General features: G+C 41.2%; 1 protein-coding gene across 1 annotated transcript in view; it reads left to right on the forward strand.

The window, feature by feature from the left end:
- The first annotated feature begins 430 nt into the window (after positions 1-430).
- sema5a (sema domain, seven thrombospondin repeats (type 1 and type 1-like), transmembrane domain (TM) and short cytoplasmic domain, (semaphorin) 5A) overlaps positions 431-18,642 on the forward strand; it is a 95,483-nt gene continuing 77,271 nt past the window's right edge. The window contains exons 1-8 of the mRNA XM_048608254.1: positions 431-461; positions 2,053-2,135; positions 2,583-2,645; positions 3,640-3,738; positions 6,376-6,589; positions 8,405-8,690; positions 10,414-10,549; positions 10,733-10,937. Coding sequence (XP_048464211.1) covers positions 431-461; positions 2,053-2,135; positions 2,583-2,645; positions 3,640-3,738; positions 6,376-6,589; positions 8,405-8,690; positions 10,414-10,549; positions 10,733-10,937 — 1,117 coding nt within the window. The remainder of the gene's footprint in view (positions 462-2,052; positions 2,136-2,582; positions 2,646-3,639; positions 3,739-6,375; positions 6,590-8,404; positions 8,691-10,413; positions 10,550-10,732; positions 10,938-18,642) is intronic.

Raw genomic sequence — 18,642 nt, forward strand, 5'->3', positions numbered from 1 at the left:
TGCATAAGAAGAAGGGAAATATGACTGAGAGATTTGAGTTATAATTTGTAGCCCTGTAAAAGGGATGTGCTGAATAGAGCAGTGCATGAGGCTAATGGTGCACTTGGTCACATAAGGCATGTGAGCATGCATTCACGGACCTTAGTGACATGAATTAGGTCATTACATTATGTGCAGCATAGTGGTAGGCTGGTAGCGTGCTGCCATCTGGGACTGTTTTCCAGTGATTCAATCTGGTTATAAGGTCATGAACGCTAGCTAGCTTTATATAGTGTCAGCTTCCCACTAGCTCAATGACCCTGGGCTCTTGCTAAAGTTTGCAGCCACTCAGCAATGCATCAGCAACGTGGCTGAATTAGTTCTCTTCATTGAAACACTAAGGTTTTTTTTTAACATTGCGATTACTGATCTTTAATTATTACAGTACTAAATGCCTCAAAATCCTGACTCCGTAGAAATTGGTGAGTTGAGAATCTGCATTGGGATTCTGTCCATTGATGTCCTCCAGTGTAGATGCCATCAGATGGCATGGGGTCAGCAAGAGGATGGTTGCCTTGGGTCAGATGGGGGCACAAGGTAGGCATTCCTCTGATAGAAGGCATGTTACCCAGGTCAACCCCAACTTTTGTTCATTCTCTCTGTGAACCCCACAAGAACCAATATTTTAAATAATTTTTGAAAAATACTTTTTTTCCCAGAACCTAGACTGCTTCCTCAGCCAGGCTACCCCCCCCCCCCAGTTTTTAGAGCAGTGGGTCTGTAGAGTCTTTCCAGGGGTTCACTAAATAATCACCCTGGTGGAGGAGAGTGAAAAAACAGAAAGTGGAGGAAAGGAGATGGAAAAGAAGACAACCTTTGTATAAATGAATAGAAATTAATGGATCCACACAAGTAATAACAAGAAGTCCACCCCAAAGCTTGCAAATACTCTGACTTCCTCGTGGTAATGAGCACCTCAGCTTTCAGCGGTGGATCTCACTTTGACCTCTGGTTCCAGGGGAGTGGTGGTGGAGGCAGCTGCTGATGTGATACTGAATGTGAACCCCAGCAGTGAGCAAGTGCCATTATAATGCTGCCTGAGCATTTCTGTTTATATTTGTCCCTTGCTTGATTATTGTAATCATGGAAAAGCTGTCATTGTGGGCTACTTCAAATCTTTTGCCATGTTACAATAAAGCTATTTCCTCAAAGTACTAAATAACACTAAGAATTTGGATTGGTTTGCACAGGACAATAAAGTATTCATGATAGCGTCACCTTCATGTCAGCAACTCTGCAATTAAATTGGATGGAAGGGAACATTTAGATATTTATGCAAAATTTTTAAAAACATTATATAGTAACTTGCTTTGAGCCTATTAAATAGCTACAAGGGATGAGACTGCTAACACTGATTTGTGTTGGTTGTGATTGGGTATTCATTGAAAACGTTTAATTACCGTGTACTGGAATGTTACTGAAATTACACATTATCCTTAATATCTGGTTTGTTTGGTCTGTATCATCTACGTCTTTGAATTAGTCCTTAAATTGATACATTTAAATAAATACCTGTTTTCTTAAAAACACTATTAAAATACATTGTATGTGTAACACCGTTGTGTTATGATCGTTGTAGTGTATTATAATTTAGATAGGTAGCCCATTGTTACTAATCCATTTGAAAAGAGGTCCTTCAACCAAAAAGATAAGTGAACGACTGTTGAGGCAGTTGACCTCGTCTCAATTGATATACCTGCCTCCCTTGATAATGCAAGGGACTGACTGATTTAAAGGAGCTGCATCCAGGCTGTGGCTTCATTTGCCTAATAACAAGTTGGCAGAGGTGTCACCCTTATAGAATAAGTGGGAACTCACAGAAGTGGCAGAGGCCTGAAGCTACTGGCTCTGGACTACTTCTTGAGGTGTTCAGCCCAGGTCCTGCCAGAGATATTTCAGTGAAAACTGTCAGCAGTTTCATCCCTGATAAATTTTGGAATTTTAACAATGGTGTAATGTTATAGCTGTATGAATCTTACCACTTGTGTCAAATTGAAGCTTTTTCTTCAATAGATAGCACTCTTCAGGATGTCAAATTTTCAGTATCAGTATTTTGTGAGGATGTTGAACTGTCCAAAAAGCCTAAAACTAAAAGAGTAAGAACATTTTCATCATCTTTGAGAACATGTAAGCGGAGACTGTTAGTGTTTCATAATGGAAAAGTTATGGAATTTTATAGAACCTTATTTTATATGCATTCGCAATGAGTATGTTTCAACACTTGTGTTTGACTTCCCTTGCGATACTCAGCTACACCATCTGTGTAGGAATTAAAGAACATCTGTTAGTAATACATGCTTATTGATATTAATAAATGAAACCTGCCATACCACACTATTGCATCAATTAATTTGAAATGTTTTTCAATGTGTATATGTGGCTACCTTAAATTTGTGGAATTACTATTCATAAAGACAGTGAGGTATTTCATAATTAAAACAATCATTGGTCAGGATACAGTCAGCGTAGGCTCTGAGAAATGTGTTAATGAGCTGGATGTTGCCTTAATTGTAACCTTGTGGTATTTTTCCTCCTCTCTTTAGGGAGTGGAATGGCTCTCAGATGAAACAACAAAAAAGAGTTGTTTCAGTAAAGGAAAAACGGAGGTAGGTGGTGATTATGCTGTAGGGAATAAGGCAAGATTTTGTACTGTGAGGTGAGTGGGAGCTCAGGCTGCGCCTTCACAGTTTGGTATCTTGCCAGCAGCCATGTAAGTATTTCTGGTCAGAACCAAAGGCACATTTAGAAAGAAGCCACGTTGCATTTTAATACCATGAATACCAAACATTTATGGTTGTAACATTTCTGGAATTTTAGAATTTAGAAGAAATATATAGCATCTGTTACTGGGTACACATGCTGCATGGTTTTTTAATATGTTAATGTGAGGACGAGTTTTGAATCTGGGTACAGTGGTTTCAGGTCTCTACTGAAATAATTATCATTGGCATTCAACACTTGTTGTTTAAATATCTAAAGCCTTTGTAATTAGCTGTTTTTAGAAAGTAATGTACGTGTTATTCTTCTTGCTTTTCCCTCAAACCAAGACTTAGTTTCTTCTTTATTTTGGATAACAATATGTCACTCCTTCAAAAGAAACTCAGTTTGTGATGTGCACTGGATGGTGCTATTTTAGATTATAGCAAAGGATGAACTGAAAGGCTGTGACAGTTTCAAAATCAAAGATTATGCTTCTGCACATAGTATGCCAAGTTTTTAAAAGCCACTTCTTTAAATTCACTACTGCCTAAATTCAAAATCTTTTGACTAGAAAATTTTAGCCCCACCGTAAGGGAAGATAAGCCTTTGCCAGCTGACTGGGGTGTACGGGCCACCCTTATTCCAGGAAAAGCATATGAAAGAAGAAAATTCTGGGATGGAGGATTGTCATATGAGTTGAGGTTGTGTCGATTAGGCCTATTTTTACTAGAGTTTAAAGGATCAGACAATGCCAACAACTGACATGTGATTCTTTCAGTTGATTCAGTTGCACAATAGTAATTTTCATTTGCGATCTGTTATTACACAACAGTCGAAAGAATGCAATGCAAGCTGAGCCTTATATTTTTGTGATTTCTATGTGTTAAAACTTCATTTCAGGAGGAATGTCAGAATTATATTCGTGTCCTCCTCATAAATAGCAACAGGATCTTCACCTGTGGCACAAATGCATTTACTCCAATATGTACCAATCGGACGGTAATTACAATCAATTTGCTCTCTGCCTTTTTAATTACATTATTTATCATTAACTGAGATTGTGACAGTGATTGATGATGTTCAAATATACAGCAGCATTTAGATTCGAGTTCATCCAATATATCACAAATCTTTCCTGGATGTGATTAATTTATATCTTCTTGTAATTTTCTTAAAATACAGTTCAAAAGAGTTTAACTCTATTTTAATTGTATACCCATTTTTAACAGGTTAAAAAGATGCACAGATATATTAACAGATGACGGTAATTTAATCAGTTAAGCATCTGATAATGTTATCAACCATGACAGAGCAGTTGAAGTGATTTATGGGATGGGTATAGACATCAGTGATTCTATTATTAGGTGTATTACATATAGTTATAAAGTGGTTTGGTGAGTTCAGTTGGCTAGCTGCCTGGTTTGCAAAGCAGAGTGACACCAACAGCGTGGGTTCGGTTCTTGCAATGGCTGAAGTTATCATAGCATTTCATCTTTTGCCAAGGGACCCTGCAGCCTTCAGGACGCAATATCAAATTCAATAATTTAAAACCTGGACACCACCTCCTGTGTCCTTTAACCACACTCTCACACCTTAGGCCCTGTCATGACTTGGGCTGCTTTGAACACAGGCAACTCATTTTCACCTACTCATTGTCCCTGCTTTCAGCTTTGCTTCTTCCCTGGCTTAATATCAACCATTCCTTTGTCTGCCTAATTTTCTTTCTTCTGGTGTTATCCGTAGCACAGAATACACAGGACCATTTTCTGTGTAACAAAAGGAGCTTGTAAGTATATTGCACCTTTTGCATTGAGAAAGAATCATTGAGACTGCAAATCCCTGCTATATTCCCCATAGCAACACCTTGACCATTCAGTGGCTACCTGCCTTGTCTGAGGTAATCAGCTAGCTAAGATTGTCAGTTAATAGATCCAACTTCTTCTACATGCTACCCAAGGTTCCATCAAACAGCAACTTCTCAAGCTGTACAAATTGGTGTTCCTTTTCAAAATTTCTTCTTGAGTCTAGTCCTGATGAGTGCAAAACAAAAAGACTGTGTGTGTCTTTTTAGCAATGCTATATGATGTAATGTGGCTGTAGTGATTGTAATGAGGTCAGCCAGGTAGACCTCATAGAATATGAGTTCCCTGATTGGGGCTGTTAATCTGGTCCAATCAGGGAGTCCTGGCTGACAGATATAAACAGCAATGTCAGAGGTTCTGTTCACTCTGAGAGCTGGCTCTGAAGAAGCTGGACCAGTGTCAAGCATATGCACGCATAGATAAAGGGTGACTTGGTGACAGGATACTGGCCTCTGTGGAGTTATTTCAGTTGCTATTGTCTCTGAAACTAGAGGAATTAGCAATGGAGTTGTTGTAAGAGGCCAGGTAATGTAATTCAATATTCCATGAAGGAGTGCAGGATGCTTGATGAAATTGATGTGGATCTGGGACTGTGTTTGCTTTAATGAGCAAAATTGACATTTTAGGATAGTTTTTCAATCAGAAAGCTAATCAAGAAAATTATAAAGAATAAGAACTAATTTCATGTTAGTTGGGCAGTTATTAGTCCTGCAGTGCAGTTTCAAAGAGTTCTTTACTTGAAGACGGATATTTACTTCTTGGCCATCTTTTATCACAATGTTCTCTGTGTTGAAAGTCAAATTGTGATTGAGAGATTGGTTAACATACTTTTCATTTCTGGAAGCTGTGGTCAGATCCATTTATAGAACAATAAAGATCTGGTCTCTGTGTCAGCCATGAAGACCAACATGAAAATTGCTTGGATGGTTTCATAACACAAGATTGTCTTGAATAATCAGACTGATTACCCATTAGCATGGTTGGCTTGGAAATTGAGATTCCAGCATGGATTAATTATGTATCTTTCTGAATTTGGATCGGAATTGGAGATGAACGTTCTGATATAGTCTACAAATGGAAAAACATGGGCGAGTGTTCTTTTCTTTGGTGTCCATCAGCGTAATTAGCCCCATCCTTAATAAAAAGATGGAGATACATAACAGAAACTATTATTTTAGATTTAATTCATCAATGCTGTTTTAAACATAAAGACCATATTGTAATTGAGGATTGCATTTACTTTGGCAAATAAACCAGCACAGTACATACAAGTTGTCTTTGCAGTCCTGCCCAAAAGCAGGTATAAATGTGGCAGTAAATGAGGGCATATTTGAGTGATGGGACTTATTCTTGTCTCATCACTCTGACCAGCTAATTCATCGCACAGCTACTGCTGATCACTTCTTCCTTGCAGGAACAAAGCATAGATGCTCAAAAGATTCACTTATTTTCCATCCCCGCTTCTGCTGCTTCCTGGGGCTGCCACCAGTGGTCAGGGACTTTTGGTGAGCTGCTGTATTTTGAAATGTATTTTCTTGTGCTTTATTGGGATCCCCTATTGTAACATCTACTTTGTAGACAAGCAACTGTATGAAGGCTAGAAGTTAAGTATATAGGAAGCTTCTGCCTGAAATGTTATTAAGGAGTGCCCATTGTTATTTTGGAACATGTCCATTGCAGAGAGCATCTGCTATGATAAAGAATGTTGAAATGTTATCATTGTCTTGGAAGTGGTCAATTCTTACATTTTTATTGGGTTGTTTACTTTTTGCAGCTAACTGACTTGACAGAAATCCATGATCGCATCAGTGGCATGGCTCGCTGTCCATACAATCCTCAACACAATTCCACTGCTCTCATTACATCCACTGGAGAACTGTATGCTGCCACAGCCATGGATTTCCCAGGGAGAGACCCTGCCATCTATCGGAGCCTGGGAGGGCTTCCTCCTCTGCGCACTGCTCAATACAACTCAAAATGGCTGAATGGTGAGCATCGACAGGCATAGACTTTTGTTGTAGCAGTGTATCACAAAGAGATTATGAACCTAATGATCCTTAAGGCCTTTGAATGAGAATGGATCAACAGTGGTTGGAAAACGATAAACAAGTCTAGACAGGGACCATTTTTCTGAGGCTGTCCCACCAGTGAACGAGTGCAATTGAACAGCATGGTGCCCAATTTTCCAAGCAATGGGTTGGGAACCAACATGTGCCCATTCCAGCTTGCACAGGGTTTACTTCAATATGAAAAATAAATATGAAATTAGGTTTAAAAATACTCAGACTGGAAGTTCCATCTTCGAGAAAAAGTCTATATGCATCCTGTCAATATAAATTGCAAGTCCTTACTGATTAAAATGGCGGTATTAATTGTTGCTAAAGGTCCTTAGACCAGAAGTTTCAATTGTGCAATGATTACAGCTCATGAAATTACTGCATCAGGAGAAGTGGGTTGCACCAGTTCCTTTTCTGTTCGCTGCAACACTTAAAAAAATTTTACACCATTCAAGATAAAGCAGGCTGCTTGACAGGCAATGTATCCACAAGCATCCACGCCCTCCACCACCAACACTCAGTACCAGCAATATGTTTGATTTACAAGATGCACTTCAGAAATTTTCCAAAGATCCTTAGACAGCACCTTTCAGGGCCATGATCACTTGCAGCTAAAAGGACAAGGATAGCAGATACATGGGAACACAACCACTTGCAAGTTCCCCATCTGACATGGAAATATGTTGCCGTTTCTTCAATGTCTCAAATAACTCTATAGAAGTCAGTATCCCGTCACCAAGTTACCCTTTAGTTACATGTGAACAGTCCCTCACTAAAGTATTGCCTCATACGGAGTCAGGCACCAGCGACACTCAACTTTTTTATATCAGCCAGGGCTCCCTGATTGGACTAGATTCACAGCCTCAATTAGAGAACTCATATTCTGTGAGGTCCAGCTAGCTGCTCTTGTTACCTATGGACTGCAACAGTTCAAGAAGGCAGCTCACCACAACCTTCTCAAGAGCAACTAGGGACGAGCAATAACTGCTGGCCAGCCAGCGACATCCACATCCCATCCATCAATAAGGAAAAAAAACGAACTGATACTCTGGGCACAATATTTTAAATTATATGTTTTGGTTGTGAGGTTAGCCATTGTGCTCATCAGTGGCCACAAAATTCTTCAGTTGGCAGAATTCTTCAGTTTTGCAGAACCCCAGAAAGATGTCAAAGGCTAATTGCAGCCTATCTCTACCATCTGCATGTGTTTCACATCTGCCATGGCAGGAATTTGAATACAGGTCCCCAGAAGATTATTTGGGTCTCTTAATTAATACCAGCAGGCCTCAGCCTCCTCATGTTGTTCCTTGAATGGAGAAATCATTCTATTCCAAGAGCTGCAGAAAAGTGCATTGGGACGGCTTGGTGGCTCAGTGATTTGCACTGCTGCCTCCCTGTGCCAGGGACCTGGGTTCAATTCCACCCTCAGGTGACTCTCTGTGTGGAGTTTGTATGCTCTCCCTGGGTCTGTGTGGGTTTCCTCTGGGAGATCCTGTTTCCTCCCACAGTCCAAAGGTGTGTAGGTGGATTGGCCATGGGAAATTGCCCAAAGTGTCCAGGGATGTGTAGGTTAGATGAATTAGCCATGGAAAATGCAAGGTTATAGGGATAGGGCTGAGTCTGGGTGGGATGCTTTTCAGGTTGGTGTGGGCTGAATGGGCTGAATGACCTGCTTCCACACTGTAGGGATTCTATGTCCAAGAGGTTTCATTACTGTGATTTTTGTTGCTTTTTACAATTTTTCAGAGCCAAATTTTGTGTCATCCTATGACATTGGAAACTTCACCTATTTCTTTTTTCGGGAGAATGCAGTGGAACATGACTGTGGAAAAAATATTTTCTCCAGAGTGGCCAGAGTGTGTAAAAATGATATTGGAGGGAGATTTCTCCTGGAGGATACCTGGACAACCTTCATGAAAGCTCGACTAAATTGTTCTCGTCCGGGTGAAATTCCTTTTTATTACAATGAGCTGCTAAGCACTTTCTTTTTACCTGAGCAAGACATGCTGTATGGAATCTTCACCACTAATGTGTAAGTAACTATGATAACTTTACCATATTTGTATGAGGATAGGTAGCCCAATATTTGTAATTGTGAAGCTATTGTAATTCATTATGAAAGGGATAAAAGCAGGAGAAGGGGAAGAGGAAGGGTCACCAAACCCGAAACGTTAACTCTCAGTTTTTTCCTTCACAGATGCTGCCAGATTGACTGAGCTTTTCCGGCAACTTTGTTTTTGTTCATAAAAGCAGGGCAATTAGAAAAACATAATACAGTCAGTCACTGTTAACACAACTTTGTGATGGGGAAATTGGGTTTGACAAGCTTTTTAGAGATTTTTCTGGATGGAACAAATCGTTAATGAAGAGTATTCAATTTGAATTTCCAAATGGCATTTTGACAAGGTGCCACATAAAATATTTCACCAGGCAAAAGCTTATAGTGCTGGGGTGATAGATTAGCATAGATGGAGGACTGGCTAACCAGCAGGAAACTGGATGAATGCTTCATTATTCAGTATGGTAAACTGTAACTAATGGAAAGCTGGGGCTTCAATAACTCCTCATTCCTTAGTGACTAAGGAATTAAGACAAAGCTAGGGAAGAATTTATGAGGAGGATACAAAAAGACTGCAAAAGAATAAAGGTAGTTTTAAGTTTAAAGCAGGCGTCTAGCAGATGGAGTATAATGTGGGAAAATGTAAGAATGTGAGATTGTTTGTTTTGGCCGGGAGAATTGAAAGGCAGAAGAGTATCTAACTAGAGTGAGAGATTGCAGAATTCTGGAGTACACAGGGATTTTGATGCTCTCATAAATGAATCACTAAAAGTCAGTGTGCAGGTAATCAGGAATGCAAATTGGATCTTGCCCTTTATTGCAATGTAACTGGAACATAAAAGTGACGAGGTCTTGCTAGAGCTCTACAGGGGATTGCTGAGACTGAGTCTAGAGTGCTACATGAAGTTTCAATCAATTTATTTAAGGGGAGACATACTTGCATTGGATGCAGTTCAGAGATGGTTCATTAGACTGATTCCTGCAATGAGGGGGTTTGTCTTTAGAGGAAATGTTGAGTAGTTTGGACCTGCAATCACTGGAGTTCAGAAGAATGAGAGGGGATCTTTTAAAACATGTATGATTCTGAGGGACCTTGACAGTAGATACTGAATGAAGGTTTCCTCTAATAGGGGGTGTATCTAGACCTAGGGAACAAGGGGCTTCCAGTTTAGGAGAGACGAAGAGGAATATTTTCTCTGAAGGCTGTGAGTATATTGAATTGCCTTCCTGAGTAAGCAGTGGAGGCTGGGACAGCGAACACATTCAATACAGTGTTGCAGAGATTTATACTTGATGAGGGAGTCAAGAGTAGTGGATGGCCGGTGGGAAAGTGCAGCTCTGATCTTTTGAATGGTGGAGCAGACTTGGAGGCCAAATGACATCCTCTGCTCTTATTTCTAATGTTGTAACAGACAACTGAAGGTACTGTTTAAAATAAAACAAAGAACTGTGGATGCTGGCAAACTGAAACACTCAGAAGAAAGGTCACTGGACTTGAAACGTTAACTGTTTCCTCACCACAAATATCGCCAGACCTTCTGAGTTTCTCTAGCAGTTTGTTTTTTCTGTGTTGCATTGTGTTCTCTTATGATGCATCTTTCTCTTTCAGATGTTGCACCCATATTTACTGGCATAGACTAAAATAAAATGATATTTATCAAGATTACTTAATTATACTTGGGCATATTTCCTACAGGAATAGCATAGCGGCTTCAGCTGTCTGCATGTTTAACCTGAGTGCCATTACTCAGGTTTTTGCTGGGCCATTCAAGTTCCAGGAGAATTCCCATTCAGCATGGCTGCCTTTTACCAATCCTAATCCTAACTTTCAGGTATTTACGACTCTCATTACTGAAATGAAGCTTGCCATGATTTTGCCGCATTATTTTTCAGATTCTGCAGCAAGATTCTGTGAGAATTACTTCTTATTTTTAATGTATCTCAATGATTTCTCATTACTCTTTTATTTATGATTTCCAACAGATACTTACATTTTTAAATGTCTGCTTTTTTAGTGCGGTACTATTGATTCCGGTCCTTATGCGAATCTCACAGACAGGAGCCTCCAGGATGCTCAAAAGTTTATTCTTATGCATGAAGTAGTGCAGCCCATTTTTCCTATGCCTTTCTTCATGGAAGACAACAGTCGGTTTTCCCACATAGTGGTGGATGTTGTGCAAGGAAAGGACATGCTCTTCCATGTTATGTATTTGGCCACAGGTAACATATGTTAATTCTCAGTGTTTGAATAAAATGCGTGATCCGAATTCATATTACTGTGTCAATGATCAACATTAATAGTATTTAATAAACATCTGTAAAACATAGAGATGTTGTACCATTGTACAAAATGCAACAATAGTTTTTGAATAGTTTTAGCTGCTGACACCCAGTTCGACCTTTTCATCAGCACTTTTAACTCCTCCACTGTTTCTAAATTATCAGACTACTTCTCCTACAGCCAGGACTGAATGAGCAGAAATTCTCTGCAATTAAACATTGGGAAAATGAAATTGTCATTAGTCCCTACCACAAACTCTGCTCCCTGGCTACTGACTGCTTTCCTGTTTTTGACAATTGTCTTTGAGGCTAAATTAGACTATACATAATCTTTTGACCCCAAGATGAGCTTACAATTCACGTATCTATGTCATCACTAAAACTGCCTTTTATTTACCTCCGTGACTTTGCCTGACACTTGTGCTGTCTCAGCTCGTCCACTACAGAAACCCTCATCCATTTATTGTTGTTTCTAGATTTGACTATTTCAACACCTTCTTAGCCAGCCTGTCACATTCTACACCCCATAAAGTTGACAGCATGGAAGCTCAGCTGTCGTAAGTGCACCATGTCCTCTTCAGTCATTATCTCTGTCCTTGCTGGTTGACATTGGCTCTTGGTTAAACAGCAACACAAAACTAAAATGATTGTTTTTGTTTTCACCAATCTCTATTATCTTGAACTCTCCCAGCTCATCCGATGCAATCTCTTCCAGTCCACAATCTTCTGAAATGTCTGCCCATCTTCTAATTCTGATCTCCTGAATTTTGATTTTAATTACTCCATCATTGGTATCCGTGTCTTCTCTGCATGGGCCAAAGAAATGATCCACAAGATATTGTGGGTTGGAAGAACATGCCATTACATGAGGTGGGATAATTGTAACTTCAGCCAGTTATGTATAAAAGGACATATTGATTCAGTTGTGGTTATGCGTCTTTTCTGATCATTTTGCAATATTGCCCATTTTACATTATCAGTCAAAGATAAATTGAGCCCCGGTCTTGCTAGTTTCACCAGAATCATGAGAACAGTTATTCCTACTTACCAACTGTTTCAGGAATAAAAGAATGACTAGAGTAAGATCAGGGCTGGTCAAGGACAGTAGTGGGAAGTTGTGCATGGAGTCCGAAGAGATAGGAGAGGCGCTAAATGAATATTTTTCGTCAGTATTCACACAGGAAAAAGACAATGTTGTCGAGGAGAATACTGAGATACAGGCTATTAGACTAGACGGGATTGAGGTTCATAAGGAGGAGGTGTTAGCAATTCTGGAAGGTGTGAAAATAGATAAGTCCCCTGGGCCGGATGGGATTTATCCTAGGATTCTCTGGGAAGCTAGAGAGGAGATTGCAGAGCCTTTGGCTTTGATCTTTATGTCATCATTGTCTTCAGGAATAGTGCCAGAAGACTGGAGACTAGCAAATGTTGTCCCCTTGTTCCAGAAGGGGAGTAGAGACAACCCTGGTAACTATAGACCAGTGAGCCTTACTTCGGTTGTGGGTAAAGTGTTGGAAAGGATTATAAGAGATAGGATTTATAATCATCTAGAAAGGAATAATTTGATTAGGGATAGTCAACACGGTTTTGTGAAGGGTAGGTCGTGCCTCACAAACCTTATTGAGTTCTTTGAGAAGGTGACCAAACAGGTGGATGAGGGTAAAGCGGTTGATGTGGTGTATATGGATTTCAGTAAAGCGTTTGATAAGGTTCCCCATGGTAGGCTATTGCAGAAAATACGGAGGCATGGGATTGAGGGTGATTTAGCAATTTGGATCAGAAATTGGCTAGCTGTAAGAAGACAGAGGGTGGTGGTTGATGGGAAATGTTTATCCTGGAGTTCAGTTACTAGTGGTGTACCTCAAGCATCTGTTTTGGGGCCACTGCTGTTTGTCATTTTTATAAATGACCTGGATGAGGGCATAGAAGGATGGGTTAGTAAATTTGCAGATGACACCAAAGTTGGTGGAGTTGTGGATAGTGCGGAAGGATGTTGCAGGTTACAGAGGGACATAGATAAGCTGCAGAGCTGGGCTGAGAGGTGGCAAATGGAGTTTAATGTGGAAAAGTGTGAGGTGATTCACTTTGGAAGGAATAACAGGAATACAGAGTACTGGGCTAATGGTAAGATTCTTGGTAGTGTGGATGAGCAGAGAGATCTCGGTGTCCATGTGCATAGATCACTGAAAGTTGCCACCCAGGTTGATAGGGTTGTTAAGAAGGTGTACGGTGTGTTAGGTTTTATTGGTAGAGGGATTGAGTTTCAGAGCCATGAGGTCATGTTGCAGCTGTACAAAACTCTGGTGCGGCCGCACTTGGAGTATTGCGTACAGTTCTGGTCACTGCAATGTAGGAAGGATGTGGAAGCATTGGAAAGGGTGCAGAGGAGATTTACCAGGATGTTGCCTGGTATGGAGGGAAGGTCTTATGAGGAAAGGCTGAGGGACTTGAGAATGTTTTCGTTAGAGAGAAGAAGGTTAAGAGGTGACTTAATAGAGACATACAAGATGATCAGAGGATTAGATAGGGTGGACAGTGGGAGCCTTTTTCCGCAGATGGTGATGGCTAGCACGAGAGGACGTAGCTTTAAATTGAGGGGTGATAGATATAGGACAGATGTCAGAGGTAGGTTCTTTACTCAGAGAGTAGTAAGGGCGTGGAATGCCCTGCCTGCAAAAGTAGCAGACTCGCCAACTTTAAGGGCATTTAAATGGTCATTGGATAAACATATGGATGATAATGGAATAGTTTAGGTTAGATGGGCTTCAGATTGGTTTCACAGGTCGGCGCAACATCGAGGGCGGAAGGGCCTGTACTGCGCTGTAATGTTCTATGTTCTATGTACAGTTATCCCAATGTATTTTACTTGTGGCACCAATCTCAGCATAAACTTCTGTTTGAACGTTGATCTGTACATCCAGGGCAAAGCAAAACATTAAATCATAGTTAAAATTTTGTCATTGCAGAAGGATGCAAATTTACAGCAGATTCAGTTTGGAGTAGAATCTCCAGTTTTACATCACCTGGATTAAAGACGCTTTTATGCAACAGCCCAAGTAAAACAAATTCATACTTGATTTCAAATAGTTTAATTTGTGAAATTGAAAAATTCAAATTAAAAGCACATTGTCTTCACCAGAATAAAGAAAGACCCAGGATGTCTCAAGCAACTTTTGTAATATAGAAAATGCAGCAGCCAATTTATACGCAGAAAGCTCCTCACAAACAGACATGGGATAATGACATAACATATCGTGATAGTTGAGAGATTAATATTAACCAGAACACTGGGGAGAACTCATTTGCTCTTTTCCAAAATGCCTTAATTGAAAGTGTTGGGTACCTTTGGAATTCTTTGTGTTTAATAGACTTACAGATTTTTAGATATTTACAGCACAGAAGGAGGCCATGCAGCTAATTGTGTCTGTGCCAGTCAACAAAGATCTGACTGCACTAATCCCATTTTCCATAGCTCTGGAATAAATAGCAACATAAGTGAATATCTTAATTACTGCTTAAATAATACAAGAGTTTCTGACTCAACCACCCTTTGAGTCAATGTATTCCAGATTCCTACCATCCTCTGGATAAAAAAAATTCAACTCCCAGTTCCATTTACCACTGCTCTGCCCAACTGAACTTGTTAATCGTACCCCTACATTTAATTGAAAATTGTCAATGTACTCCAAAAACAGAAAGGCCCCAGCACTGACCCCTGTGGAATCCCATTTGAAACAGATTTCCAGAAACATGTCACTGTCATCATCCTCTGCTTTCTGCCTCTCGGCTAGTTTTGGATGCAATGTACCATTTGCCTTGGATCCCATGAGCTGTTCTTTTCTTGACCAGTTTGCAATGAGGGAATGTGTCAAAAACTTCCTACAATCCATGTAGACCACATCAAATGCATTACCTTAATCAACGCTGCCAGGAACAACTTCAAGAAATTAAATAAAATTTGTCAAACACGATCTTTGCTTATTAAATTGTTTGATTTATTGTCTCGTGTTCTGAGGTACAGTGAAAAGCTTTATTTACGAGTGGTACAGGCAGATCATAGTAAGCAATGGATGTACAGATCAAAAAAATTTAGACAGAGGCATTCAGGTTACATTGCACAGGGTGTGTGCTAGGCAAGATTAACGTTAGCAATGATCAGTTCTTTAGTTTTGCTGACGTTGAGAGAGGGTTTGTTCTCATTGCGCCACATTACCAAGCCCTCTATCTCCCTTCTGTATTGATGCTGACTATCTCTGATAGTCTTGTCTCTCCAAGTGCAGATATATTCTGCCCCTCAGAATTCTTTCTAATAACTTCCCCAAAGCTAAGAGTACACTGGCTGGCCTGGAACTTCCTCGCATATTCCTGCCTTTCTTTTCAGAAGTGTTTTATTGTTATCAGTCATCCAGTCCTCTGGTACCTCGTCTGTGGCCAGAGCTGACTTAAAAATTACTACCAGAGCCTGTGGTATTTCCTCCTTGGCCTCCCTCAATAGACTGGGATATGTCTTACCTAGACTGCAGAATTATCCACTTTTAAGGCTGCTCAACCTATGACTACCTCTTCTCTCTTTGTTAATTTCTTTAAAAATTTTACAGTCTTCCACCCTGATGTCTCCAGCTGCATCATCTTTTCTCATTGTGAAGACTGATTGCAAAGTATTCATTGATGAATGTGCCCATATCTTCTGGGTTCACACACACATTACCCCTACAGTGCCTAAAGGGCCCTACTCTTACCCTAGTTATTCTCTTTTCTTCACATATTTAAAACACCCCTTTGTGTTTTCCTTTATTCTGCCAGCCAAAGCTTTCTCACACACTTCCTTGGCTTTCCTACTTTCCTTTCTAAGATTCTGCCTGCATTTATTATAATCCTGTAGGGATTCTGTGGTGCTGAGTGCTTGGTATCTGCCACATGCTTTTCTTTTGTTCTTGATCCTAACCTTTTGACATCCACATCTTGGTCCTATCTTTTGTTTTTACAGGATCATATTTTCCCTGGACACTTGTTGTTTCCTCCTTGAATACATCCCATGGCTTTGACATAGTTTTATCTGCAAGTAGCTGTTCCCAGTCCAGTTTGAGCCAAATCGTATCGTATCTTATTAAAATTAGCCTTGGCCTAATTTAGAATCTCTATCCTGGTCCATCCTTTTCGTTTTCCATAATATTCTAAATCTATGTGAGTTACGGTCACTATCTCCAAAGTGGTCCTATATGCCTTCCACCTGCCTGGCCTCATTTGCAAATACTAGGTCCAGAACTGCTGCCTCCCTTGTTGGGTTTTCTATGTGCTGGCTTAAAAAACATGTCCTGGATGGACTAAAACTATACTAGTGAATACTTGAGTAATTAAAATCGTCTACTATTACTACCTTATTATTCTTAGACATCTCTGAAACTTAATTGCATGTTTCATCCTTGCCTTTTCCCTGATCTGTCTCTCCTTGATCATTGAGCTAAAGTATGCATCCAACATGCCCCTTTTATGTTTTTTACTTTTCTCCTTATGGCCTCATTTGGTAATCCTTCCAAGGCATCATTTAATTCCTTTACTTGTTCCCTTGATCGATATTGCCAGCCCCGTCCTCTTCTATCCTCTACGCTATCCCGCCCAAATTACCCTACAACCAGGAATGTTGAGTTGCCAATCCTTTCCGCTGTTCAGCCTCAGTCGTAGCTATGAAGTTATACTCCCATATTCCTCATCTGTCTTATTCCTCAGACCTTTTGCATTAAAATATACTCCGTTTACCCTTGCTAAATTCATCTCCTTGTTATCTAGCTTAATTTTTCTCTGCCTTCCAGACTCACCAGCATCTTAACTTCTTCCCACTCTGAACTACCTGTCAGGATCCCTGCCAGTCTGGGTTAAATCATTCCTAACAGCATTAACAACCACCCTCACAGCCAGGGTCTTGGTCCCACACCTGTCCAAATGTAGCCTGTCCAACTACTACAGAATCTAAAATATGCCTTCATTACCATCTCTCCAGATACTTTCTTTTGTTCTTTTCATATTCTTTTGTTCAATCCATCTATTGCTATACTCACTACCATGTGGCACTGGGAGAAACTTGGAGATTACTAACTTTAGTAAGCTCTGCTTTTCAATTTCCTACCAAACTCCTAAAGGTCCAGCTTGCAGGACTTCTTTCCTCTCTTCCTTCTTCTCAATGTGGACCATGATATCTGGGCGTTCACTGTCTCATTTGAAAATGCCCTGCAGGTGTTCTGTGACACCATTGACCTAGCAACATATCACCCCAGATTCACATCTACAGTTGCAAAAGCACCTGTCTACTCCCCTCACTAATGAAACCCCGACCTTCCACACTTCTTCCTCCCCCTCCAGCGAGCAGTGGGGCCTCCCACAGTGGCTACAAGAGTAGGTCAGAGGCTATGACTCCTGCAGTGAGTAATCCACCTCCTGACTCACCAAAGCCTGTCCACCATCTACAAGGCAGGAATCTGATGGAATATTCCCCATTTGCTTAGATGGGTGCAACTCCAACAACACTCAAGAAGCTTGACACCATTCAGGACAAAACATCCAGCTTGATTGGCACCGCATCACTCTTTTCACCACTGACGCTCAGTAGCAGCACTGTGTACCATCCACAAGATGTACTGCAGAAATTTGCCAAAGATCCTCATACAGCACTTTCCAAACCCACGACCATTACCAGTAGTAGGAGACAACAAGGTGCAGGGCTGGATGAACACAGCAGGCGAAGCAGCATCATAGGAGCAGAGAGGCTGACGTTTCGGGCCTAGACCCTTCATCAGAAAAGGGGGAGGGGAAGGGGGTTCTGAAATAAATAGGGAGAGAGTGGGAGGCGGATAGAAGATGGATAGAGGAGAGGATAGGTGGAGAGGAAACAAACAGGTCGAAGAGGCGGGGATGGGGTCAGTAAAGGTGAGTGTAGGTGGGGAGTTAGGGAGGGGATAGGTCAGTCCAGGGAGGACGGACAGGTCAAGGGGGCGGGATGAGGTTGGTCGGTAGGAGATGGAGGTGCGGCTTGAGGTGGGAGGAGGGGATAGGTGGGAGGAATCCCCTCCAGCTCCACTACACCCGGCACTTTTCCCTGCAACCGCAGGAAGTGCTACACCTGCCCCCACACCTCCTCCCTCACCCCCATCCCAGGCCCCAAGAAGACTTTCCACATCAAGCAGATGTTCACCTGCACATCTGCCAGTGTGGTATACTGCATCCGCTGTACCCGGTGTGGCTTCCTCTACATCGGGGAAACCAAGCGGAGGCTCGGGGACCGCTTTGCAGAACACCTACGCTCGGTTCGCAAGAAACAACTGCACCTCCCAGTCGCGAACCATTTCAACTCCCCCTCCCATTCCTCAGACGACATGTCCATCCTGGGCCTCCTGCAGTGCCACAACGATGCCACCCGAAGGTTGCAGGAACAGCAACTCATATTCCGCTTGGGAACCCTGCAGCCCAATAGTATCAATGTGGATTTCACAAGTTTCAAAATCTCCCCTCCCCCTACCGCATCCCAAAACCAGTCCAGCTCGTCCCTGCCTCCCTAACCTGTTCTTCCTCCCACCTATCCCCTCCTCCCACCTCAAGCCGCACCCCCATCTCCTACCGACTAACCTCATCCCGCCCCCTTGACCTGTCCGTC

This window comes from Rhincodon typus, chromosome 2 (assembly GCF_021869965.1).
Source record: "Rhincodon typus isolate 14 chromosome 2, sRhiTyp1.1, whole genome shotgun sequence".
NCBI lineage: Eukaryota > Metazoa > Chordata > Chondrichthyes > Orectolobiformes > Rhincodontidae > Rhincodon > Rhincodon typus.